General features: G+C 40.7%; 1 protein-coding gene across 1 annotated transcript in view; it reads left to right on the top strand.

Annotated features, from left to right (window-relative positions):
• CDC26 (cell division cycle 26) overlaps positions 1-13,941 on the top strand; it is a 45,130-nt gene extending 31,189 nt beyond the window's left edge. Inside the window, exon 2 of the mRNA XM_044058034.1 lies at positions 13,212-13,941. Within this exon, the coding sequence (XP_043913969.1) occupies positions 13,212-13,388 (177 nt within the window). The 3' untranslated portion in view covers positions 13,389-13,941. The remainder of the gene's footprint in view (positions 1-13,211) is intronic.
• Positions 13,942-27,161: the final 13,220 nt, after the last annotated feature.

Here is a 27,161-nt window from a genome sequence, read left to right as displayed (position 1 = left end):
ACCTTACAGACATGGTCCCTAAACTCTAATCTTCTTGACAAAGTAGTAGTAGTAAAAGAAATTAACAATGTACTAGACGAGCTTGGTGCCAATCTTTTAACTTCCGGTATGCCACTAGACATTCTATGGGCGGTCACAAAAACTAAAGTTAGGGGCCTCTTAATTCAAAAACCTCCTACTTTAAAAAAACTCACAAGAGAGGGAGAATCCAAAATTTAAGCAGAAAATCCAAGACATTGAAAAAATCACTCCAAGAATACTTTAGTCCTAATTTAGAAGCCCAACTAATCACCAGAAAGAACTATACTCAATGGATGTACAAAATCTCTCATTCCAAGAAATGAAACTCCTTGCTAACTATTCTGAATGGACCCAACAACCCTCCATACTGTTAGGTAGACTCATAAACATCCATCAAGATCCCCCTAGGATTCTACAAATTAAATGTAACAATGAACTGCACACGAATAACCAAGATATTCTGACAGTTTTTGAAAAAAATATACAATCTATATGGTCCGCAGGATGCAATACACCCAGAGTCTTACAATGACTTTTTTTTTTTTTTTTTTTTTTTTGCAGTATCTCATTTCAACAAATTGAAAAACACTAAACTGAATTCCTGGAAGCCCCTTTAAGAACAAGAAATTGTGGAGGCAATTAAAAGTCTAAAAAATAACAAAGCCCCAGGTCCCGATGGCTTCACTTCTAATTTTTATAAAAAAAATTTCTTCTAAAATATCTCCTATCCTTCTTAAAATTTTAGAATACATTAGTAAATTTGGATTTGGAGACCTATATCTAAACAATTTTAAAACTCTTTATTCACAAACTAAATACAGACAAATTTAACCCATCTAACTACAGACTAGTTTCACTTATTAACAAACATTAAAGTCATGAATACGGCTCTGGCAAATAGACTTAAAGTTCTCCACACAATCATTTCTCCACAGCAATCTGGCTTCATGAAGGGTAGACAAACCTGGGACAACACACTCACTCTAGATGCTGCCATCCAACTTTCTGCAATCCATAAACTTCCCTACTACCGTATGGCACTCGATGCCACAAAAGCTTTTGGTAGTCAATCATGGATTCTTGTTGCTGATTCTCAAACAATTTAACTTTCCAACTAATTTCATGAATACAGTCAAAATCATATATGTCTTCTTTTACCACTCTGAATGTTAATAAACTATGTTGTTCTAAAATACAGTTAAATAATGGAACAAGACTGAGCTGTCCCCTCTCACCCTACCTCTTTAACATATATATCGAACCCCTGTTTATATACTTGACACAAAAAACATTTCACCACATTCCCAATATTTTGGGGACAAATCTGGTATTTTCAGCCTTTGCGGATGACCTCATATATTTCCAGTTACCTAATAATGACTTGACTTAAAAATTCAAAACACTATTGAAACCTTCTCGAAAACTTCCAATTATGAAATGAACCCTTCAAAATCTTATTTTTCCAATTAACCCAAGCAATCATAAAGATCCTTTTTCCTATAACCCAAATTAAGTTAAAATATATCTTTAAGTATGTAGGGATAATATTTGACCATAGTAACTCCCTACAAAATCTTGCCAAATCATGGACTAACATCGAAAAATGATATAGACAGATGGAAGAACATGAATGTCCCCTTTTTATCTAAAATAGCAATTATAAAAATGAATATCCTACCCGGGTTACTATACTAATTTAATGCAACAAACAGCAACATCCCTTTAAACTTCTTCAAAAAGATAAACGCAACTTTAACTAAATTCATTTGGTTTCCTAAGACCACACAGATCTCCCTACCAAAATTAATGCTTCCCAAAAATAAAGGGGGACTGGGAATAACAGATTTTAGATTATACTACGACATAATTTGTGCCAGCAGAATCATGTTAGCTGCAGACCATAATCCAATTAACTCTACTCATTCCACCCAGTGGGTTGGTCTTTGGCATGCACATGTAAAACTGTGCAATATAAATCCCAAATCACTACCCTTTATAAATGTGTATTAAAAGACATGAAACTACATAATCTAATCAAATATAAATTTATTCCAGAAGCTTTTCTCTTCACTAGGTCTAACAAACACACTTATTCTCTAGCAACCTATTCATTTAAATCCAAATCTAAAACTGGGTAATAAAATTATAAATCTTGACCAATTCCCCCAAATTAAAAACTTAAATGTCTGAGATTTCTACGCCATTAAGGATAACTCTCTAAAGGACTTCAAAATTAAAATTTGAACTCCATAACGAATATACAGTAATTTTAAGACAGATCAAAGAGTATCTACTTTGGGGTTATTTCCCTAATGAGGTTCAGGAAGAAATAAACATTGCCCTATCCCTCCTGAAATGCCTAAAAATTAAAAGGAAAATGTTATCAGTTGCATACAACTTTACCTCAACCATTAAATGTCAATCTTCTATTACATTTGCACAGTATTGGAGAAACAAAAACTCCAAACTGACAGATGTTCAGGTTTGTCCCCTTCAAAGAAATTATGTGCACAATTAATGATAAATAAGACGCTCAGGGGTATAATATGCATTATTAATAGCTTCTTTCCAAATACTTCACCTCTCTGCCCCACAGTGACAGCCAACCTCCTACATATACTGCGTTACTGTAAGTACGCACAAAGCTTATGGAACTCACTTGGGGTTAAACTTGAAAAAATTGGTTATGGGAAATCCACCCTTTCATGGGAATTTACTGTATTGCATGTGGGTCACAAGGGCCTACCCACTAATGAAGTGAGAGTCCAGATTGCTCTCTTTATGCTAATTAACCTTTATATTGCACAGAACTGGTTGGACTGCTGAAAAACAAACTGGGAAAATTTTACAAAGATGGCATCCAAGTATATTGTATCCCATAAACTAACTACAGAAAATATTAGCAAACGCATGAAGTACCTTAACTTCTGGAGTACAACCATGGACTGTATATCCCGAAGTAAAATAAAATGGCTTCACACTGTTTCTACTATACTAATACTATTGGCAGTCCTTCCCTCCAAAGTCTTTAACTCATTCAGTCCCGTTATGTTTACTTCAGTGTGTCGATTTAGTAATAATAATGGTGCAAGAATGTAGCACTATATGGTTCTGTTATAATATTCACAACTTTGGCCGGTTTAGATTTCAGATGTTTATACATGGTAGCCTACCAGCTATTAAAAGCTGTCTTGCTTTTTGGGGCATGGTAGTGCACTCCTATTTGACCTTCTATTTCTTCACAAAACCAGTAACTCTCAAGCAACCAAGAAACTACAGTTGCCCGGCATCTACCGATCCCCATGGGTGCCGGTTAACAGAGTTTACTGTAGCCTATTGCATTTTTAAACCATGATTATAAAGTGTTTATAATGGCTCAAAGAATGGCAGAGGTTATGCCAAAATTGATTTGGATCAATGTGGTTTTGTTGAGGGGAGGCAAACATTTTGACAATGTTAATTGAACAATGGAGATCTAGAGGGAAGCAGAATGTGAGAAAATACTGCTGCTGTTGGTGGATCTTGATGCAGAGGAAGAATTTGATAAAGTAAGCTGGGATTTTGGGGGTAGGGCAATAGAAGCATTTGCATTCCCTGATACAATAATAAGGTTAATTAAATGGAAGGGTTTCTCTCTAACAAGTTGTCTGAAAATAGGAACTAGGCAGGTGTGTCTAGACGTTTTATGCAGGAGTAAGGGGAAATCATGGTTCTCTGAGTATGCCAGCAGTCAAGGGGGGGGGGGCTTTCAGTCCCTCTTATGTCAGTCCCACATAGATTTAATAGGGACAGTAGATATGTTTGTAACATTATGCATGGTAATTGGAAAATGCTTTTAGTGGATGAACGGATAGGGAATGTAGTTGGCTCTGTACCTCAGTTCAGTTATAAGAGGAACAGTAACTTGAAAGACCTATTATGTTACAGACCAACAAATACATGTAGTTTTAGATTTCCATCAGAAAAGAAAGGTACATACCCTTGTAAGAGATGCAAAGCATGTCCTTTTATAAATACTTTAAATAAATGTTCACACCCAAGTACACACAGGCTTCCTTTTTATAAAGGATATGCTACATGCACTACTAGAAATGTGATGTATATTGCTAAGTGCAGCCATTGCACTTGTTTTTATGTACCTAAAATGAACCAGATGTTTAAGCATTGAATTTTACAACACCAATCTGCTATACGTAATAGTTTAGAACACAATGCTTTGTTTCAACATGTAGCACTTTACTCTGATCGTAGCTTTTCCTTTTTGCGTATAGATACCATCAACAATAACATTAGTGGTGGAGATTTGCAAAATGCCACTGAGGTAAGGGAAACATTGGATAGCAGAACTGCGTGCATATGTTCTGCCAGGTTTAAATGCTTTTATTCCTTTAAAACCTGTGCTGAAAGCTCAGACTGTGATCTGGTTATGTTAAACACATGAAGTTTTATACAATTGTGTGTGTTATGATTGTCCTTTATATGCTTTTATATTTATATATATATCTTGGTATGTGTTTTCACATATGCATACTTTATTTGTTTTGAGAATATGTTGTGATGCATCAGGAAATGACATCTGCTGTTTTGTGATTCACCAGGATCTTGCATGGGCCATTTGAGTTCTGTTGATTGGCTTATGACATTTTAAAAGTAGTATATATAGTTATATGCATGTCAGTTAATGGCAGGATCTGATGACATTTTCTGAAAGTGCTTATCCTGTTACTAATAAATTTATGCTTGTTGTCGTGGTGACCTTGCTGCTGTTCGGATATGCTTTGATTTTTTTTATCCGATTGAAGCAAGCTTTTCTGGATTCTCCTTTTTAAGTTCAAGGAAGAAGTGTTTGCCTAGCACAGTTTAAATGGTGTTTGTTCAGCTGTAAAGAACCATTGCCACAATGTGGCATCCTCTGTTTCACTGTATAATTTGCATGCCTTATCAGACAGACAGGTGTGCTTCTGTTACATATGTGCTGTCTGATTGTAAGTTGCAGAGGGAAAATTGGAAGTTTTCTGTCTGTCCTACCAGTAAGGTTGCAAACCTTTTCTTTGACCCCTGTTTCTTAGGTTCTTTGCCGTTTGTTCTTATGCCTCTGTAAAATGGAGTCCGGCATCTACCTCTTCATTTTCACACATGCCAGTATTCTGCACCTGTAGCCTTTTCTAAAGGTAAGGAAAGCCTTCTTGCAGGAAATACTTCAATTTGGTATCCACTGATGGATGCTGTCCTCCACAGGATATTTATTTTACTCCCTTCTCCCTCTATATAACCCACAGTGTAGCTAAACTGACTTTCCTAACTAAGAATTTCATTTTCTTTGTAGTCTCGGCGCCTGCCAAGAGGATTTCAGAAGTCCACTCTGTTTCAGGCAGTCTTCCACTTTTCTCCCAAGGAATAAATGGCCTTCAGGACTAATAAATACTTTATGCTTAAAATTGCTGTATTAATCCATCAGGTAACTGGATTTCTTCCCAGTTTGTTCCAACTAGGGAGAAATGCACTGTATAGATATCCATTAATGCTCTGTTATGTAGGCAGAACTAACTTCCCCCACCCCACCCCATGGCTAAAATGCAGTTTGGTAACAAAGTAACTGAGCATAGCTTTGTCTGGATTGTTGACCATCTACATTTTTTTTTTTTACTGGGAGTATAACAAAGCTGTTCCTATAACCACATTGCAATTCCTCTAGAGCGGCGCTATTTCTGTTTTTACTGTAATGCTACTTTCAGTGCAGTATGCACTGCAGCACCTTGGTCTTCTCATTTTTGTGCAGGGCGTTACAAGACTGACATTCTTAGTCTGGGACTTCTTTTGGAGCCACTGCAGTCAGGGGCATGTTTTCATAAAAAGTTAAAGACTCTGCCCTGTAGGTTACCAAATGTCTGTTCATACTAGATACAAAAGTCATAGTACCTACCAAAAAGAGGGGATGTCTTTGGTAACCTATCCTCTCTCTTCTTATGAGCCCTCACCTCCAATTTTTCTTCCATTGTTGTTTTGTGACTGGCCTCCGCTTTTCCGTGAGCGCAGAACTGGAGAGTGAGAGTGCCACTGTGCATGATGAGGAGGGAAGGTATGTGGAGAAAGATTGGCCTTGACACTGCGCTTAAAGAGAGCGTACACTGAAGTGCTGTTAACCTTTGGTTAAAGGTTGCAGTGGCTAGGCATATCTTTCCTAAGTGGATTGTTAATTGTGGTGTTTTTCCGTCTGGCAGCAAACTGCATCTTTTTCATGCAAGGCTTGGGCAGACTGCACATCTGGTTAAGCAAAGAATTTTTGTACCATGGATTTTTGGCTTGTGGGGAAGAAAAACAGATGAGTGTTCCAGTTTAAGAAGTGGCCTAATGTCAGTTCAGGAGGAAACCTGAATTATTCCTGCTTGCAACCCGGTTCTTGTGAAAGATCAGTGTGTTCTATACAGATAATGGCTTCCATTTTAAGAGCTCCTGTGAACAGGATGATATTGTTGGGACAGTGAGGATTAATTTTGTTTACACAGTTCATTTCAAAGTTTAATAGTCAGACAAAACATTTAAAAGGCATGCAGGAATCTTCCACCACTGGAAGGAGAACACACATCCACCATTAGCTCCCCCATGCCCTGTTTAAACTGAGCAGAACATGTGAAAGACTGCACCTGACTGAGCAATATTTAAGTAACCTCACTCCCATAAATCCCTGACCAGGTAGGACTTTAAATCTTTAGTTCAAGTCAAAGGCTTTGTTGCATACCGTAACTCTGTCTACACATTCACTTTTCCTGGGATGCCTGTGGCCACAGGTACAATGCCCTGTTCACCAGACTAGCATAGGTAGTGCATGTGTATGCTGCCTCGTTTCTACAGTGCCATGGCCTGATTGACAGGCTGAGTAAGGCTTCTGTTGTTCATTTTCACTTCCAGAGCTTTTACAGTGAAAGAAGTTGCCAGATTTCCAAATGGTTTATAGAACCCCTTTCTGTAGTTACCAACACCTTGCAATCCATTTTCACACCTGCATTCTTATGCTTTCAGTGTAAACACTAGAGATTGTGGCCACTTTGAGGCAGAGATGAGCTATTCTTTTTAAGGATTGGGGATAAGCATATCTGCAGGTATTGCTCTACGCTTAATGTACATGCTTTTTATAATGTCTTTCTCTTTGAAAGATGCCTTCCAGTGATATAAGTTGGCATTTTTCCACTCCAGGAATCCACAAGTGAGAGCTTTCAAGTAAGACTTACAGGTATGTTGGTTGGAAATATTTGGATAAGGTGCCTGTTGATATATAGTCAGACAGAAATAAGGGTAATAGAATAATAAAGTAGGCAAATAAAAACTTGTACATTTTAGGTCATTTTCCTTCCACTGCACTTGGATGCTAAGAGCAGATGTTCGTCGTGTGACACTGCTGCAGTCATTACACTTGGGTTATCCTGCCATCAGGCAGTCCCGAAGTTGGCCTGAGTTCCAAAGTCTTGGTCCGGCGTCGGTTGCTGTCGCCTCTTCCCTGACGTCAGTGCGACAGGGGTATATAAGATGCAGCCGACGCCATTTTCTTCAGTCTTTCTTGCCGCACGGTGCCCGAAGCAGAAGCAGTTCGCCAGTGCCGGTTGGCCGACTCCTGAGATTCCGAATCCAGAACCAAAGTCTTCTAAAAAGCTAAGTACCCCGTTGGGAAAACTTTTTCTTGCCTCAGGCCGATGTCAGTAAAAGTTAATTGCATTTCTTGTGGGAAGCAAATACCTCATAAGGATTTCCACTCCTACTGTATTCCATGCCTAGGCCCAGACCACAACGTCACTGGTTGTCGGTTTTGTGCTAGGTTCAACAAGCGCACCATTAAACGTCTGTTTGTTTTTGCCCGACTTTATTTTGGCAAAAAATTTAATTATATCATGCCATCGGAACTTCCGACGACCAGAATCCATAAAAAGCGCAAAGACAAGGACAGGCATCCGAGGCCCAAGATAGACGACTAGGCCTCTCCTAGGCCGGTCGCCGGCTCTCCGGTTTTCAGCGAGGCACCTACGCAGCCCCTGACGACCGCTCCAACAAAACCACAGACCGCCTCAGACTCCCACGTGGAGCTGGCCGGGCCTTCGGACGCTCTAGTTATTCAGATAACCGAACTTAATCCTTCAAAGGGAACCGAAGTAGCTGAACAAACCACAGCTACAGAGGGTGTTTTCAGACCTACTCAATTAACCATTAAACCCTCTGTTAAATCTAAGCCTCCCTTAAAGGCAAAGAAACAGACACAGCAATCTCCTGGGTAGGTTTCCATGCCTAAGAAACAAATGCTACAAATGGCCGAAGACCTTATCACCCTGATCAGAGGGTCCCAACCCCAGATAAAAGGCCCAGACTAGATGCAGATTATGAATCATCAGACTAGGTGTCCATTTCCTCAGATTCATCATCAGACCTAGGGTATTCCTTACCCCCTTATGAGGATTCTGATGCTGAGGAGTCAATTCCTTCAGCCTCTCCGCCTGAGGACTACTCATTTGGGGAGACCCTTCATTCCATGAGGGAGCATTTCCACTGGGAAGGCCAGGATTATTCAGAATCCAAGAAAAGGCTTGGGGATTTCCTGTTATTGCCTCAACACAGACCCCTTGCCATTCCGCCTGTGTTAGATATTGTGGATGATGTATATACTGAATCCAGCTTAAACCCTGACTCCTTACCACCAGCCCCAATTAAGCCAGATAGATATTACAGAGTCCCTGACTCTCTCAAATTTCTATACAAAAGCCCTGTTGCAGACCCTGAAACTATTTCCCAGGGACCCAAAGGGATTAAGGCCTCATCAGCAAAAAACCCAGTCCCCTCTGACAGAGATTCCAGAGCATTAGACAGATGGGGTAAGAAAGTTTATACATCCGCAACTTTAGCCATGAGAGCCTTGAATTGCCAGTTTCATATGTTAAAATATCAGCAATTTTTAATGTCTCAGTTGAAATAGAAGTTTCTTCCAGATACAGATCCTCCTAATTTGAAAGAAATGCAGGATTTATTGCATGCAGCTGAACAAGTGGGAAAACATACTTTGCAATGTGGTTTTGATTCTTTACAGGCTCCGTCATTAGAAGGCATGCTTGGTTAAAAGAACATATGCTACCAGATCATGTTAAAGCCAAATTACTGGATGCACCTTTACAGCGGGATGTGTTGTTTGGAGTCGAGGCAGAGGAGGTATTAAAAAAGATGGAGGATAAGGCAAAATCTATGCAAACGGTCAAAGATTTCTTACAGGTCCAACCTCCTCGTTTTAGCAGAAATTGGCCAACAATTGGTCCTTTCCAGTCACAGACAGACCTCAAAGGGGCAGATATAGACGTCCAAGAGGTAGAGGTCAGACACAAGGCTCTTACAGACCTCAACAATGGGGTACATCAGGCCAGAAAGAAGGGGAAGACAGGCCCCAACGTTATAAAAAGCAGTCTCAATGATTTCCCACTACAGCTGCCAAACAACTGTCTATTGGCAGCTCCTTTAGGAGGAAAACTGGCTCTTTTCTACCACATTTGGCATTGCATCACCAAAGACAGATGGGTTCTCAACATCATATCTCAAGGTTACAGGTTTCACTTCCACACTCTTCCAAGGTTAAAAGGAATGCCAAATCTGCCACCAAATCAATGGGCAGAGGCTCAAAAACAAATTACAGCACTCATGGATTTGAGAGCTATTCAAAAGGTACCACCACAAGAGCAAGGCCAAGGATTTTACTCGACTCTTTCTGGTCCCCAGGAAAGACAAAGCCTGGAGACCCATTCTGGACCTTTCTTCTCTGAACACTTACCTGGATGTTCCGAAATTCAAAATGTTGACACTACAGCAGCTTCTTCCCGTGCTGGGCAAGAAAGCTTGGCTTGTGACATTGGACCTCAAAGAGGCATACCTGCATGTCCCTATCAGACAAAACTGCAGAAGATACCTCAGATTTCTAGCAGGTTCAATGCATTGCCCTTTGGCTTATCTACTGCGCCCAGAGTCTTCATAAAGTGCCTGGCACCAGTAATTGCATTTTGCAGGCAAAAAGGAGTTCAAATTTACCCATACCTGGATGACTGCCTAATTCGAGCAGAGAGCAAGGACATTCTTAAGCATCTGGCGTACGTAAAAAAGTTAAGTTGCCTGGGGTACACAGTAAACGAAAAGAAATCAAAACTAGTGCCCTCACAACAGATAATATTCCTGGGTGCCAGCTTAAACACAACGGCCCAGATGGCTTATCTCACTCCAGACCAGCAAGAACTGACTCAATATTTTCATTTAATGGCAACAAAGACCCAACTCCCTGCAAGAAAAATTCTGCAGGCCTTGGGCTACATGGCATCTTGCATGCTACTAATTCCATATGCCAGATTGCATATGAAGAAACTACAATGGTACCTAAAGAGCGTATGGTCTCAACACTGTCAAGACCTGGAAACAGTTTTGCCACTAATTCCTTGCCTTCAACAGGAGTTTCAATGGTTGGCCCAAGCTTGTCACCTCAACAAGGGACAGCCTTTTACTCAACCCACAGCCAGGCAAACACTGATAACAGATCCATCGGATTATGCCTGGGGAGCACACATGGCAGGAAAATGTATTCAGGGCGAGTGGCCCACAGAACAAAGACATCTCCACATCAATCAAAAAGAGATGCTAGCTGTAAAAAATGCAATTATAGCTTTCAAGGAACTGCTACATCCAGGACAACTACTACTGCAGACAGACAACACCATGGTTATGTGGTACATAAACAGGCAAGGGGGAACACACTCCTATCCCCTCTGCAGACAAGCCATGACCTTGTGGAACACAGCTTTAAACTACCAAGTTCATCTGCAGGCACATTTCCTGCCAGGAGAGAAAAACATACTGGCGGACTATCCATCATGGATCGAATGGCAATTAAGTCCACAAATTTTCAGAATGATATCACAAAAATGGGGGAAACCACACATAGATCTGTTTGCATCCCCAATGAGCTGCCAACTACAGAAATTCTGCACAAGGAGCTACCATCCACAAGCATGGAAAGTGGATGCCCTCTCATTCAGCTGGAAAAACCTGCAAGTATACGCTTTCCCTCCTTTTACCTCTCCTTCCAAAGGTACTCGTAACATCCAGGCAGGAAGAGCCAAAGATGATCCTGATTGCACCAGACAGGCCACGCCAGCACTGGTACCCAATCCTAAAGAACTTAACACAGGAACCACCCTGGATTTTGCCTCAAATTCCACAGCTTTTAACACAACACAACAATCAGATACTTCACAGCCAGCTAAATCTAGCTGCATGGAAAATTCCTTAACCAAGCAAGCATTGCCTCTCTCCAAAGCTGTTATGGATGTCATTCTGGAGGCCAGAAGGCCTAGCACCAGGAAAGCCTACTCAGATAAATGGAAGAGATTCTGTGCCTGGAACCCTGTGGTCCCAAACATTCCTCAATTACTTCAATACTTAACTGAGGTGCTGGACAAGGGCCTCTCCTTCTCATCCATCAAGATTCATGCAGCATCCATTTCTGCTCAATACAACACGGATCCACTAATTTTGTCACATCCTTTGCTCAAACAGTACCTTAGAGGGGCAAAAAACTTGAGACCACCCCGTAGAGCTCCTATATCAACTTGGGACCTCAACTTTGTTTTGGAAAAATTAACTTTGCCTCCTTTTGAGCCAGCTAACACAGCAGAAATAAACTACCTCTCTTGGAAGACTGCTCTGCTATTTGCAGTAACATCAGCAAGAAGAGTTTCAGAATTACAGGCTCTAATGGCAGTGGAACCTTTCCTCATCTTCCACCAGGACAGGGTGTCCTTAAGAACTAACCCTACGTTTATGCCAAAGGTAGTATCAAGTGTGACTCTAAACCAAACTATTCACTTGCCAACCTTTTTATACAAAACCACAGAACAAAGGGGAGAGACTCCTACATTCTTTGGACATTCACAGACAATTACGCTTCTACTTGGACAAGACCAAAGCTTTCAGAAAATCTGAGCAATTTATTGGTAGCATATGCTGCAGGAGCACAGGGAAAAGCCATTTCAAAGCAGACTATTTCTAAGTGGATTGCTCAGTGTATACGTTTTTGCTATGCACACCATGGGAAACCTGTCCCTAGCAGCATTAGATCTCACTCCACCAGGGCAACAGCCACTTCAACTGCCTACCTCAGGGGAGTGCCTACCAAGGATATTTTAGAAGCAGCAACATGGAGTTCTGTACATACCTTCACCAAACATTACCATTTGCCTTTATATTTCAAATCAAGAGCAGGCTTTGCCACTGTTGTGCTGCAGGGCCTTATAGCCTCCCCTAATGCCTTATAGATCAATCCACCCTACCTCAGCTTTGGGATTCCACCCAAGTGTAATGCCTGCAGCAGTGTCACACGATGAACATAGTACAGTTTTGTACCTACCATAAATGTAGATGTTCGAGTGTAGACACTGCTGCATTCCAGGTTACCCTCCCTCCTTCCCCTCTTACTTGCTGGTACGTACCCAAGTATCCTACCCATCACTGCCTATGGGGGTTATTTGCTGGATACTGAAAGTGTTTTACTGTTTTTTCATATGCATGTTTTATTAGCATTTTTGCATTGCCTACCTTTTTGGGGCACCTGACATCTGGGGCAAGAAAAACTGAAGAAAATGGCGTCGGTTGCATCTTATATACCCCTGTCACACTGACGTCAGGGAAGAGGCGACCTCAACCAACGACGGACCAAGACTTTGGAACTCAGGCCGACTGCGGGACCGCCTGACAGCAGGATAACTCAAGTGTAATGACTGCAGCAGTGTCTACACTCGAACATCTACATTTATGGTAGGTACAAAACTGTACTTTGTGCTGGAGTGCCATTCAAGGTCAGTGTGGATTTCCATCACATAAAAAATGCATGTTGGGTTCTTTGTTCTGAAATTGTACATAGAGATTTGGGTACATGTAGTGAGTGGTATTTCCAAGAGGATGCCTAATGCTGATTGTACTCTTGAGTAGACACATTCCAGAAAGAAAGACAATGCAGAGAGTTGTGACATTGAAACACAAAAGCTGGTAGCATTATTGAGTTTAATCACTACAGTGTTACTGAAAATGCTGACCTTTTCTTCTTTTAAGTATACTGTGTGTAATAGTTGTAGTTGTTTGTCGTAGTACTCATGTGCCTCTGCGTGTCTTGTCTTCTTTTCAAGAGTCGTAAGAAACAGCGTGATGAAGTGGATGTAGTAGGACCCAGTGAGGAGGCCGGAGCTGTGGGAATGAGCAGTAACTTCAAGAGCAGGGAGCAGATGGTTAATGAGCGGATTGGGTACAAACCCCACCCAAAGACAAACAATCCAACATCGCTGTTCCAAAATTTCCAGTTCTAGGTATCCTGCAGGCTTTGTGCCAAATCATACAAGAAGAATCGAGCAGGCAAGAATATCCAGTGTCTGTGCTGAAAAAAAAAAATACTGAATTTTAAATGTGACTGAGTGCATTGCCTTGGAATACCATAGATTTTCTTATTTTACACAGTAAAGTACAAGAGTCACTTGAGTGAAAGTACAGTTTCAGACTGAGGCATGGAAAACCCAACAAACTTTAAGTATGCAACGTTTTGCACTGAACTGCCTGTTCTTAGTTTTTAAGGTACATCCATTACTTTTCTGCCTTCAGGTGTCTGCGTACATATTCCCTAAAAATATGCATTAAAAAGGCTAGTGTCATGCTTCCACACAACACACTGCTGCACTTTTACTATTAGTTGCTTATCTGAGCAAAACAGTGAATTACGAACACATTGCCAGTTTGTTGAACATTCAAATTTTGATTTGTAAGTTTTTCACTTTGCACATAATCAGTAATTGCTGTTACGTGTGGAAAATCTTGTTTGATAAGATGTTAACATTTTAATAGAAGTATTAAATTTTTAAAGGGTTACTAGGATGTATTGATTTTTTTTTTTAACTGGTGAAATATAATTAACATAAAACTCGTGCTTTGCAGTCTTCAAAACATTGCTGTGAAACGTCATTCTGTTAAAATTATCTTCACATTGAAATCCTGTTGAGGCTCTTCCCTTGTTAAAAGAAACTTATTTTTTACATTTAATATGACCTCTAGAAAGGGATAAGTCATGTATCTGCTGTACAACATACTTTTTGCTGCTGTTAAAACCTCCAACATGTTTTGCAGATTTTCTGTGCTGAACTGTGACACCTAAGAAATGTCAATTTTCTTGACACAGTGATTCCTTTCTTATTAGTTAAAATGATACTGCATTCTTTGTGGGTATGTCCATTTTTCTTGAGTGCATCTCGTTTACTAGTAATTATTTGAATTCATATTCCCCTGTAACTGCATGACTGAGTAGCAGATTAATTCATTCACAGCACTGACCTATAATTTCTTTGCATTAACCTTATATTCCCCTGAATGTTCCTATTAATTTTCACCCTCCCTTTAAACTAGAATTATAGCTTTCCATGTTTGTGTGCAGTTGTTAATCTGAAAGATCTAGTTTCTAGCATATTTCTTAAAATATTCAGAAGGACCAATTAATTGATCTCATGAATACCTACTCCTTGACCATTTTATTTCACATTTCTTTACAAGGGTAGTGCACTGATCTCAGTGGACCATATCACACTGTAAGAAAGAGAACGGTTACATTTATGTCTGATAGAGATGCAGAGCTACATAAACCTTAACAGTTGCCTCCCTGTATCAGGTTACAGAGTGGATTCAGGAGCAAGTAATGCATTTGATGTTTGGTGAGTTAATGTCATTTTGGCTTCTCTGAGAGTCGCTGTATAATCTACATCCTACAATCTGAGTAGAGAAGTAAGAGAATAAAAGAGGGGTGAAGGAGAAGAGTTGCTGGGATGACTTTTACTGGCGAAGGAGTGAATAGAGAAAGGAACGGTAGTGAGAAGATTTAAGTGATCAGAATGGTGGCATTGGTATGAAACTTGTAAATATTTTTTTTGTTTGTTTGTAAACTCTTGTGTGAAGGGGATTTTTTTGTGTAGGTTGGTAGCGATTCCCAGAATTTGGGACCAGATGGGGGACAATGCATAATTGCCATAGTGCAAGTGTATGATAAGGTTTTAGGAACACGTTTGTGTGCTAGAGTCAAGAAGGAGTTCGTAGTAAGGGTTCTGTACAACAGGAGGTTTAGTCTTTGATAGGGAGACAGTGAATTATCTGAGATTATTGCTGTGGTGGTCTTGAAATGGTTTGTGAAGAAACATATTTTGTTCGGTGGTTGCATTTTTATTTGCTGTAGCAATGGCAGGCAGTTGGTACTGTAGCTAAGGCAACCAGAATTCCTTTGCCTATAGCTGCTCTTTCTGGGCTGTCATACAGTTGGAGTCTTCAAGCCCAGAAAAGTAGCAAAACAACCCCCCCCCCCATGTGGTTCTGAAAACTAAGAGTTGGGTCAAGCCAGATTCCCAAGTACTTGAATGAGGAGGTTGTTTCTAAATGGAGGATTTTGTTTTCTGTGGTATGAAGTGTATTGAGAGCTTTAGCAATCCTTTTGAGCGCCAAAGAGCAGAGATTGTTCCTTTGGTTTTAAAGGAGTTTAATAACTTGTTCATAGGTAGGTACTAGGCTATCTGCCCGAGGGCATTTTTAAGCCTAGCCAGTGTGTGTCTGCTTTCGCCGCCCCATTGATTAACTGAGCCTCTGTCAAGTAGAGCCAATGAAGTGATCCCAGGGGTGTATTTTCTGTTACCCATCCACTCGTCAAGGCTTCTATTTTCTGTTACCCATCCACTCGTCAAGGCTTCTCTTGAAGAGTGTTAGTGAGGGGCTCTGCCTAATGCAGTTAGGAATTTTGTTCCAAAGCATGTGGAGTCTCTGTGACAGGAATATATCCCTTCAGCATGTTCTATTTATTGTTGTGGCTAGGTTTCGCTCACTAGAGCACGTGTCTCGCAGTGACTTGGATTTCTTTAGGTGGAGCATGTCCATCAATTCTGAGTTGGACATGGCTTTGTAAGTCAGGCAGAGATCACTTCTGAGTAAGTGATATGCCACTGAGTACAGTTGGAGTTTTTTCAATTGGGCTGCATAGGACATATGTTTGAGGCCAGTAATCCTCTTGGTGAGGTGCTTTTGTGGTCTTTCCAGCTGTTGGAAGTGTCTTGTGAGGTACATCCCTAATGGGGCATTGTACTCTATGATGGGTCTGATGAGTGACAAGTAGAAGGGCACTATAACCTCTTTATTTCTAGTGCGAGCCCCTTAGTAATTAGATGGGCCACATAGAAGGATTTCCTAACTACTTTGGCAATATAGGTTCATAGATAGGTACTAGGCTATAGGCCCTAGGGCCTATACAAGCCTAGCCAAAAAGGTACCCTGGCTTTCGCCACCCAAGAAAATTATTTTCCTGTGCCCCTGTCAAGCAGAACGATAGAAGTGATCCCCGGGGTGAATTTCCTATTACCCATCCTGATTGTCAAAGGAGAGATTACCGTCTACCTGGGTCCCCAGATCTCTTATTACCTCTTCTGTATTAGGGGGTCTGCCGCCTCTGTGGTAATTCGTGGGTGTTTTGTTTTTCCCAAACGGGATGACTATGCATTTTTTGGCATTTAGCATGAGGCCATGACTTTGACACCAGGTGTTTGTCTCAGTAAGGCCTTTTTGAAGGATGCCTGTGTCAGCCAGAGAGTCAATTATGGCTCCCAGTTTGCAGTCATCGGTGAACTTGGTTAGCCATAGTCCTCCTGTGTTTGCCTGTACTTCTGAGAAATATTTGCAGAACAGTAGGGGTCCCAGAACCGAGCCTTGCGGGACACCACTTGTGACTGGTTTAGAGTCTGACCTGGAGCCCACTGTTCTTACTGTGTGAGTTCTGTCTGCAAGCCAATTGGCAACCCATCTTGTGACATAGGGGTTTATGTTCAGGCTGGTGAGTTTTTCTATGATACCCGAGTGAGGAATGGTGTCTTAACGCCTTGGCGAGATCAAGGTAGGCTGTGTGAACAACCTTTCCCTCATCTATGGCCTTGGTGACTGTCTCGAAGAAGTCAACCAGGTTTAGTAGGCATGATCTGCCCTTAAAGCCGAGTTCCCAATGTCTTTGTTAATGAGTTCCATGATGATGCGCTCCATAGCCTTGCAGACCAGGCTAGTCTGGCTTATGGGGCGATAGTTACCAGGGTCAGTTGTGGCCCTCCTTTGTGGAGTGGAATAACCATTGCTGTGCACCATTCTATGGGCACGTAGCCTGTGGAGAGGCTGAGGTTGAACAGCGTGTTTAGGTGGGAGGCTAGTTTGTGCAAGACGCAGTCTGGGACACCATCTGGCCCCATTAATGTTGTGTTTTTGGCTTTTGAAAGGGCTGTTTTCACCTGTGCTTCTGTGATTTCTGGGACACTACACTTTTTCGGTATTGTTGTGGGCCCTTTTGAAGGTGAGAGGGAGGTGAAGTTTGCACTGAATCCATCTGCCAGGATGTTGGCAATATCAGTAGGTTCAGTATATTTTGTGCTATTTTGCACTAGCTCAGAGCATATCTGCAAGTTGCCATTTAGATTCTTGACATAGCTAAAGAAGGCTTTGTGGTTATCTTTCGAATCCTTGGCTATTTTTCTTTCGAAGTTGGCCTTTGATGATTTTATGAGGGACCTTAGTTTCTTACTGATGCTGATCAGGGATGTCTTTCCTTCTTGGGATTTGCTTTTTTTTCTGAACTAGATACCTCCTTCTATTGTATAACCTGTTTATGGCAGGGGTCCACCAGACTGGTTTCCTTCTGTTAGGGGAGTGAGTCTTTGTCTTGCTAGGGATGGCATGATCCATGCATCCTTGTAGGTGCTCATAGAGTGCAATTGTGAAGGATTCTGCATCTTGGGCGGTGTTATCCTTTAGCTTGGGGGCTGTGAAACTTACCACCTCTGCCTTAAGTAAGGTGAAGTTTGCTTTAGAAAAGTTTTTCACTGTGGTTTCCTTGGTTGGGGATGTGGACATCCAGGGTGATTAGTTTATGGTCTGATCTAACCAGTGACCAGTTGACCTCCGGTACGTAACACCTGTCGCCCATGTTGGTGATGACCAGGTCCAGTATGTTGTGGCCTCTGGTAGGGGAATTTACCAGCTGATCCAGGGCATTTGAGTTGATAAATTCCAGAAAGCGCTGAGCCTGGGAATTTGTACTCAGTTTTCCCAGTTAATGGTAGGGTAATTGAAATCGCCCAATATCAGGGTGTTCGGTAGGACCTTCATGTTTTCCAGTGTCTCCAGAAAGGCGGAGTGGTGGTCCTGGGTCATAGAGGGTGATCTGTAGCCGGCCACAATTTGCATTTCAGATTTACCCGATGTTAATTGCACATGGATGATCTCAGGTATCATGCTGTGCCATTAACCTGGAGGTGTGAGTATCCTTGATGAATATGGATACACCCCCTCCTTTTGTGTTTTGGTCCGTGTTTTGTGGCTGAAATGTGTGGTATGAGTTGTAGCCCAGTAGTGCTGGAGTGCTCTCTGGAGCCTTGAACCAGGTTTCAGTTACTGCACAGATCTCTACGTTCTCCATACCTGGAGTGCTTCGAGCGCATGCATTTTGAGATTTAAACTCCTGGGATTGAGTAGCATAATCCCCCCCCCCCTTTTTTTTTTTAACTTGTGCTGTTGACAGTGGTGGGTTTGAATTTTGAGCCTTGCCTAAAAAGGCACTATGGGGGGCAGCAAGAGCCTTTGCCAGTATTCAAAAGCCAAGGGGTGACAGGTGCAAGCAGTCTCTTGCGAAGCAATGCGGCTTGTCGAGCATGTCATCCCAGGCTGACAGACTCTGGATATCCCCTTTGAATGACACCAGAAGCTTAGCCAGTTGTTGAAATTGATCATTTTTTCTTTCTACTGAGGTATCATTCTTGGTGAGGGCAGGATGCTGGTCAGGGTCATACCCGCCTGGGCTACATGTTCAGAGAGCTCTTCCATGTCTCTCTCTTCATGTAGTCCAGGGAGGTACATTTCAGGTCATTCACACCAACATGAACAATGACTATGTCATATTTGTACTTGTTCTGGAGTGGCCCGAGTGCTTGTGTTATGTGGTGGATTCTGGCTTCCGATAGGCAGCTAACAGTAACTTTCTCCTTGTCCAGCCTAGTGAGTGGGGCGTCAGTGTGCCTGACTATCGAGTCGTCTATTACTAGTGCGTTAGGTATGTTATTTCGCCTTGTCGATGCCATTGTTTGAGTAAATAGAGACCATTTTGGAATAGAGTGCCTGTCATCATCGGGTACAACTTGTCAAATGTATAATATGATTGAAATCTATAGCAGTTAGGTAGATTAATGACTGTGGGGAGAGAGAGGTGCAAGAATGGACAGCTGAGGGACATCTTTAAGATTTAAAGCTGTAGTTTAAGGATCTGTTGAAAGGGAAAACTAAGGGAATCACTAATCCTAGTTTCTGTTTTATCTTAGACTACTCACTGCTATTTGATATCTGAGTGAATGCTTTTTTTAATAAAGATTAACCCCATAAGCCTTTGAAACAGGGCAGAATGTTGTACCTTTTTTATTTATGATTAAATGAGAAGTTGCTGCTTCTGGAGGAAAGTGGTGTATCTGCAAATGATTATGCAGATTCTGTATGGTCAGATGTTGCCTAACCTGCTTAAGAGGTGATCACAAGGTAGAATCTATTATTTAGTGACCATACTAAGCAATACCACAGGAAAGCATTAGAAAACTGTATCACCTAAGCTCCTACACCTTGAGAAGGAGGCTGCAGTGCATCCTGCTTCCTCCCAAAAGTTTTCCTGGCATTTCTAAATCCTGAGGACAAGACTAAAGTCTGGTCTTGCCATATGGAGAAGTCCCACCGTCATTGTAACATCTGGCTTGAAATTGTAAAGCTCAAAAATGAAAGAAAGTAGAATTCTGCAGTCTGCTGCCCATGTACTGACAACCAACTGTAGGCTGACTCCAAAAGCAGAGGTGTTGTGCTGTTTTTCTTTTTTTTTTCTTTTTCTTTAAAGAAGAGCTCGTTTGTCACCGTTCATACCTTTTCCATGCTTCTCATAGTCTTTACTAAAATAACCTGGGTGGGTGCAGTTCTATGCTGGTTATAGCAGATTAGCTAGAGAGAGATGCAACCAAATCAAGCCAGTGGTGGTGCGCTAACTTCAGAACCTGTAGCAAGTCATGGTCACTTAGTTCTGTGAGACCCTGAGCTGCAAGTCACTGACCACGTTTAGGTTATAATTTCATAAACAGTAGCTTTTATAGTAGGGCAGGGAAATATGTAAATTAGTGTAGAAACAGGGAGAGTAGTATTTAATGTATTAGACAGTAGAATGGGGGAAAACGGTAGCAATGCAATAGGCACAGATGCAACTTTTAAGCAGGCATATAATAAGAATATAAGACTGTAGCAGCAAAACTGGAATGTAAACAGCTGTAGAAGCACAAATCCTACAGCAAAATATTACAATACTGCCATTATTGCAATCCAGCTACAGTCTAAGGCACCAGACTAGGCAGAAATTTACCAGTAGCGCAGCTTATGAAAAAGGCAGTAATAACAGACAAATGAGGCTAAGATTGTACAGTAGTTCACAATTTCCTTTCTATTTGTAATTATTAAAGAAGACAAAAACTTGTTTTCCAAATGGAAAAGTGCAATAAAACTCTAAGTAACAGAGTGAAATGGCCAAGGCATGTTGCTGTAGAGCTGAGGTGTGTTCCTTTTGCAGCTAGGAAGAGTAATCGCTAAACACTGGATCTGCTGGACTTGGCACATTAAGTTGAACAGAGCTATGTTTTTGAAGCCATAAATGCACATTAATCTGGAGGAAGGCGGAGGTATTTTGGAGCAACATTGGAGGTCTGTTTCTTCTGACTTAAGATTCTTATCTTTTGAATGATGGCCCTTGGAGCCTGTAGTTTCAAGTGATCTGAATGCTAGGCTTAGAAGCTCATTTAATTATTGGGAAAAGGATGATGCGCCTCACCAATTAAATAGTAACAGAAACACCAGCTAGCCAAGAAGTACAATGAGGATGTGTAGTTAATATTTCTTGTGTTTTACAGACTAATACAGGGTGGGGGAGTAGAAGCTCAAAGTAAAGATAGTGAACTGGCAGGGCGCCAGGGAGCCAATATGGGGTACATGAATTTAAGGTTTCAAGGGAATGGGCAAAAAAGTAAAATAAGTAAGCTGTAAGTGTACCAGTAGATTGTTACAGCAGACCTAAATAAAGCATTGTATGAAAATAAAACGTAACTTGTAGTTCTCAGAACCTGCATACAGCAGAGCCAAATAAAGCATTGTATGAAAGTAAAACGTAACTTGTAGTAGTTCTCAGAACCTGCATACAGCCGACCCAAATAAAGCATTGTATGAAAATAAAACGTAACTTGTAGTAGTTCTCAGTACCTGCATACAGCCGACCCAAATAAAAGCATTGTATGAAAGTAAAACGTAACTTGTAGTAGTTCTCAGTACCTGCATACAGCCGACCCAAATAAAGCATTGTATGAAAATAAAACGTAACTTGTAGTAGTTCTCAGAACCTGCATACAGCCGACCCAAATAAAGCATTGTATGAAAATAAAACGTAACTTGTAGTAGTTCTCAGTACCTGCATACAGCCGACCCAAATAAAGCATTGTATGAAAGTAAAACGTAACTTGTAGTAGTTCTCAGAACCTGCATACAGCAGACCCAAATAAAGCATTGTATGAAAGTAAAACGTAACTTGTAGTAGTTCTCAGAACCTGCATACAGCAGACCCAAATAAAGCATTGTATGAAAATAAAACGGAACTCGTAGTAGTTCTCAGAACCTGCATATAGCAGACCCAAATAAAGCATTGCATGAAAATAAAACGTAACTTGTAGTAGTTCTCCGTACCTGCATACAGCCGACCCAAGTAAAAGCATTGTATGAAAATAAAAACGTAACTTGTAGTAGTTCTCAGAACCTGCATACAGCAGACCCAAATAAAGGATTGTATGAAAATAAAAAGTAACTTGTAGTAGTTCTCGGAACCCTACCTGTCTCCACTGCAGTGGTGGTGCTGAGGTAGCGTTTTCGCCTCACAGTAAGACCTTGTCCTGTTAGATTCTCAGCTAGAGCGTCTTCTGTGTGGAGACATGCGTGAATGGGCGTACCTTCGTTGAAGGTTGTGCGTCGGAGCTGGCAACTCAGTACGTAAAAATCTACTCCCAATCATTAGCAGACCGGAGTTCTACTGTGGCGACCCCTAACTGGGAAAAGCCGAAAGACACAACAAGTAGTTCTCTGAACCTGCATACAGCAGACCCAAATAAAGCATTGTCTGAAAATAAAACGTAACTTGTAGTAGTTCCCAGAACCTGCATACAGCAGAGCCAAATAAAGCATTGTATGAAAGTAAAACGTAACTTGTAGTAGTTCTCAGTACCTGCATACAGCCGACCCAAATAAAGCATTGTATGAAAATAAAACGTAACTTGTAGTAGTTCTCAGTACCTGCATACAGCCGACCCAAATAAAGCATTGTATGAAAATAAAACGTAACTTGTAGTAGTTCTCAGAACCTGCATATAGCAGAGCCAAATAAAGCATTGTATGAAAGTAAAACGTAACTTGTAGTAGTTCTCAGTACCTGCATACAGCCGACCCAAATAAAGCATTGTATGAAAATAAAACGTAACTTGTAGTAGTTCTCAGTACCTGCATACAGCCGACCCAAATAAAGCATTGTATGAAAGTAAAACGTAACTTGTAGTAGTTCTCAGTACCTGCATACAGCCGACCCAAATAAAAGCATTGTATGAAAATAAAACGTAACTTGTAGTAGTTCTCAGAACCTGCAGTCTCGTTCTAAATGATTTTTAGAGGACAAACTAAACCTTGAGAAGTCTGAAAGGCACTAAGCTACACTTGGGTAACAGGACTTTTGAAACCTAAGAAAAAACTACTTTGTTTTAATTAAATACTGTGCTTCACTTGGGTCTTCTGTACACTATTAAATAGGAAACCAATAACGTGTATACTTACTGGATTAATGAGAGCAATTGTAGTATGCTGTTCTTTTTTAACTGAAATATTCTAGATAACTGCTGATTTGATTTTTTTTCTCTCTATGGTATATGAATGGTGTAAGTGATCTGTTGGAGTAAGATTAGGTTTTCACCATGTGCATATTTTTTCTCCAGCAACTTGGAATTGTAAAAGTAATTCAACATATTAAGATGGTGTTGGGTTCAGTCCCCCCACACACACACACACACACCCCAGACACACATAGACACATGCGCACACAATTAAAGCTCTGACTTTATATGCAAAACCATGGAAAGACTTGACCTGATTGATAAGTTCCATGATGTGGGGAACCTTCAAAGATCTCTCTGAATTCTTCAAGGGCAGGTCGTGTTTACTCATCCTGGTGGATATTTTTGAAAAGCTCACCAAAGCTGTGAATAAAGGCAAAGCAGTACACACAGCATACCTCAACCTGGCCAAAGCTTTTGACACATATCCCCGTTCGGGTATAGTAGAAAAGCTTTAAATATACTGGGAATAAACTCCTGTGTTACCTGCTGGATTGCTAACTGGCTCACAGATACGGAGCAGGAAATCAAAATAAAGGCAGTTACCGCCACAAAGAGACCAGTCACAAGTTGGGTCCCTCCCAAGGTTCTGTACTGGGACATCTCCTGTGTGATAAATACTTTTCTGAAGTAAAAGCCAATACCAAAGGGCTCTGGTTGTCTATGTTTACAGTTGACTGCAAACTAGTAGCAGTCATCGAATCACCAAATGACTTGGCCATCTTGCTGGAGAGTTAGTCCCAAATAAATAACTGGTGCTAAAATCATGGACTAGAACTAAATGCCAAAAAAAATGCAGTATTCTATCCTTAAGTTATCTGTCCCAGGGAACTATCACATTAACAATATGCTCCTAAGAGTTGCCCCACTTGTTTGGAATTTGGGAACTTATATGGACAACAACTTAACTTTGACCAATATGTCCATTGTAAGAAAGCCTTTCTATATTGTACAGCTCGTAAAGAAAAAGGATTGTGATTAAATCTAGGGATAACTCATTAGGACAGTCATTAAACATAATGCCCCTTTGGCATGTATTTGTCCAGACACATGCAACAACTGGAACGCCCACAGAGACATTTTACTTAAATGATACAAGGCCTAAACAAGTCCTACATGGACTGGCTCAAAGCTCTGTCACTACAGACTTCTAAGGTAACCTTTGACTGGCATACAAGGCATCCTCCAACCCAGTACTGATGGATTTACTGCATATCGGCAAGTCAAATGGTATCAGAAATATTCTTGTCTAGGGATGTAAAGCTCTTTTAGAATATCAGCAGAATGGTTTGAAAAGATAGGTATATATTGCAGAATATACTGCTGCTCTGGAACAGTCATATGAGTAAAGTTGGTAACAGTCCAAGTTGATGGGAACAGTTTTTAAAACCTCTAGTCATCTTTTGGTTCAGGACTAAATACTAATGACTCAGCTTGTATTGAGGACTTATTGAAAGATTAGGGGGGAAAATGGTCCATTTCAAAGCAATGCAATGCGACAATGTTTATTTTAAAGAAGGCTTGTGTTCTGGACCTTGAGAGCATATTCAAAAAACCTATAGATAAAGAATGAATACCAGTTTACTGAAGAAATGGACTGATGTCAAAGGGCTAGTAAAGATTTTGAGAGTATTGATCAAACACAATGAAATTGAGTTAGAGACATTGTAGGCCAACTCTTTAGATGACTGTTGCTAAAGTATCAGAGGAAGTGATTGATGGGGTTTGAGAAGTAGAGCATTCCAAAAAGCAGAAGCTCAAAGTTAAACTGGTACAAGAATGGTTGAGCAGAGAAGTCTAAAACATATGCAGAGGCAGCAGAGGCCAATTCATTTAAAGTTGAGGAAAACAATCGTCGAGGAGTATCAAGCGGCAGTAGTGTGGGAGCAGAGTGAGTGAAACATCAAATAGGATTTTTTTAGAGAGCCAAAAAATCAGTTTGGTCTCTACTGGCAGAAACCACAGAAAACTCCACCAGGTCTAGGCAGGTATTTCCAAGCAGCAGAGTTTTGGAATGACCAGCCCTGTTACTGTTAGAATTGTATCCACAGGGTATTTGAATAGTGCAGTGTTCAGTTTCTTTCTAAGGTTACCAGTGTGTGTGTGTGTGTGTGTGTGTGTGTGTGTGTGTGTGTGTGTGTGTGTGTGTGTGTTTTTTTTTTTTTGGATTTCCAAATGCACAAGAGTTTAACCAGCCCTCCATTTTGCCCCATTGTAGTAGCTAAAGGTGAAAGCCGAACCATTGGTGGCAGTGGTTGAGCATTTTTTTATAACATATAATGAGAAATATTGGACATCTAGTGAGAGTCATTTTGATTTTTTAAACCATGTCAAAGTTTAAAAATGTGGAAGCCTGCTTCTTGATTACATTGGACATTATATTGTTATATACAGTCATTCCGAAAGAAGAATGTTTGGATTTAGTGAGAATTTTATTTTTTTCGACAAGTAAGCAGAGATTTACTGTTTAAATGTAGGTCTTGTGTATAGTATTTTGGATATTTTTTTTTAGGTTCTGTGTAGAGAATTATTGTCAGGTAAGCAGAGTTGTAGTGGCTGCTTTAATGGCTCCAACTTGTGCAAATTTTGTAACAACACAGGAGATGAAAACATTTTTACTTTTAAATATAAAGACCGCAAAGTTTATTTTCACTTTATTGATGGCATTTTTATTCTGTGGGTTTGACCAAGGAAAGGTTTGAAGAATTACTTGCCTCTTTTTAAATACTTCAACTGTGTATTTAAAGTTTAAGGCTAAAGCGGAACAGTTTTTTTTTTTTTAAGACCAATCTAACAAAATTTTTCTTTTTTTTAAGAAAGGGTATCTTGAGAATTATTCATGACACCTTTATGGAGATGATACAAGGCTGAAGTGAAGCATTTGCGCAAATAACTGCTGTAGAGTTAATTATAGGGGTCAGCCATAACAAAGAGAATACCACAAGACTTCTGGTTGTGTTTACACAATGAGAGACTTCTTCAAAAGATGAGATCAAGGGATGAGGAATCAGAACGGTCACAGACAAAAAAGGGCTAGAAGAATGATTTTGATCTTGTTCTGTTAGGCTTCCTCTGAGAATGTGAGCATCCTCTTTCACCTTCCAATACCCATAGTGATTTTTGTTAGATTCTTTAGCCTTGAACAGGATTGTATTATCTAAGACAAAGTCCAAGGTATCCGCTCTCAGGAAGAGGCTAGCATATTCATCTGATTTTGTAGATGAGTGAGGTTGTCCTCATTGTGCTGCATTCTAAGACTTTCTTCTTCGTGGTGCATATGCTGTATACTCCAGTAAGAGGGCTATAGTGTGGTGTATAAAACAGCACAGGGTGGAGTTCCATTTTTTTTATCCCATGCCAAGAAGCTATGGGAATGAGATGTTTCTTCTAGTTAATTTTCTGAGAGATGCTCACATTCCTTAAAGCAATGGCGAACAAATTTGGATCTCTTGTGTTAACAGTGAGAAGGGAATGTGCAATGTTTTCCAGTCATTTTCTGAGAACTACCATCATTCCTCGAGGTTGTCTGTAGCATGGCAACATTTCCGTAAGTGGAGAAAGTGTTGTGATACGTTTTCATCCTTGACCCGACAAGTGGTGCAGCAAAATTTCCTTCATTTCCCCTTTGAAGAAACATCCCAGGGATCATCTTGTCCACCAGTGCCCCCCATGTCTCTCTTTGGCTATTCACCCATTTCTCTGACTCCCAAATTCTGACAGGAAGCAGGACAGAAGAAAATCAAAGTCCTTCTTCTATCTCCTTTTAGGCCTTGTTGGTTCTGATTCATCTTGCCTTTGTCTCGTGTTGAAGGCTGCCATTCTGAGGTTCTTCAGAACTCTCTTGACTTGCCTTTCTTTAAGCTTCACCAAGACTGCAATTTCCTTAGGTTAGGCACATGGTTTCCTCACTTCCATTGAGGGACAAGGATGCTGCTTACCTTCCCAGAGTCATCCAAATACTCACCTTTGCACAGAGACCTAATACTAGAAAAATGCACTAGAGTAAGTGTCTGTAGGTTGGTCCATGTCTAGGGGGATTAGATAACTTTTCAGCCCATGTTCCAACAATTCTGGACTAAATTTCTCAATTTACTA

This window comes from Protopterus annectens, chromosome 16.part0 (assembly GCF_019279795.1).
Source record: "Protopterus annectens isolate FY-2018-M chromosome 16.part0, PAN1.0, whole genome shotgun sequence".
Classification (NCBI taxonomy): Eukaryota; Metazoa; Chordata; order Ceratodontiformes; family Protopteridae; genus Protopterus; species Protopterus annectens.
This window is presented reverse-complemented; position numbering and strand designations above follow the sequence as displayed.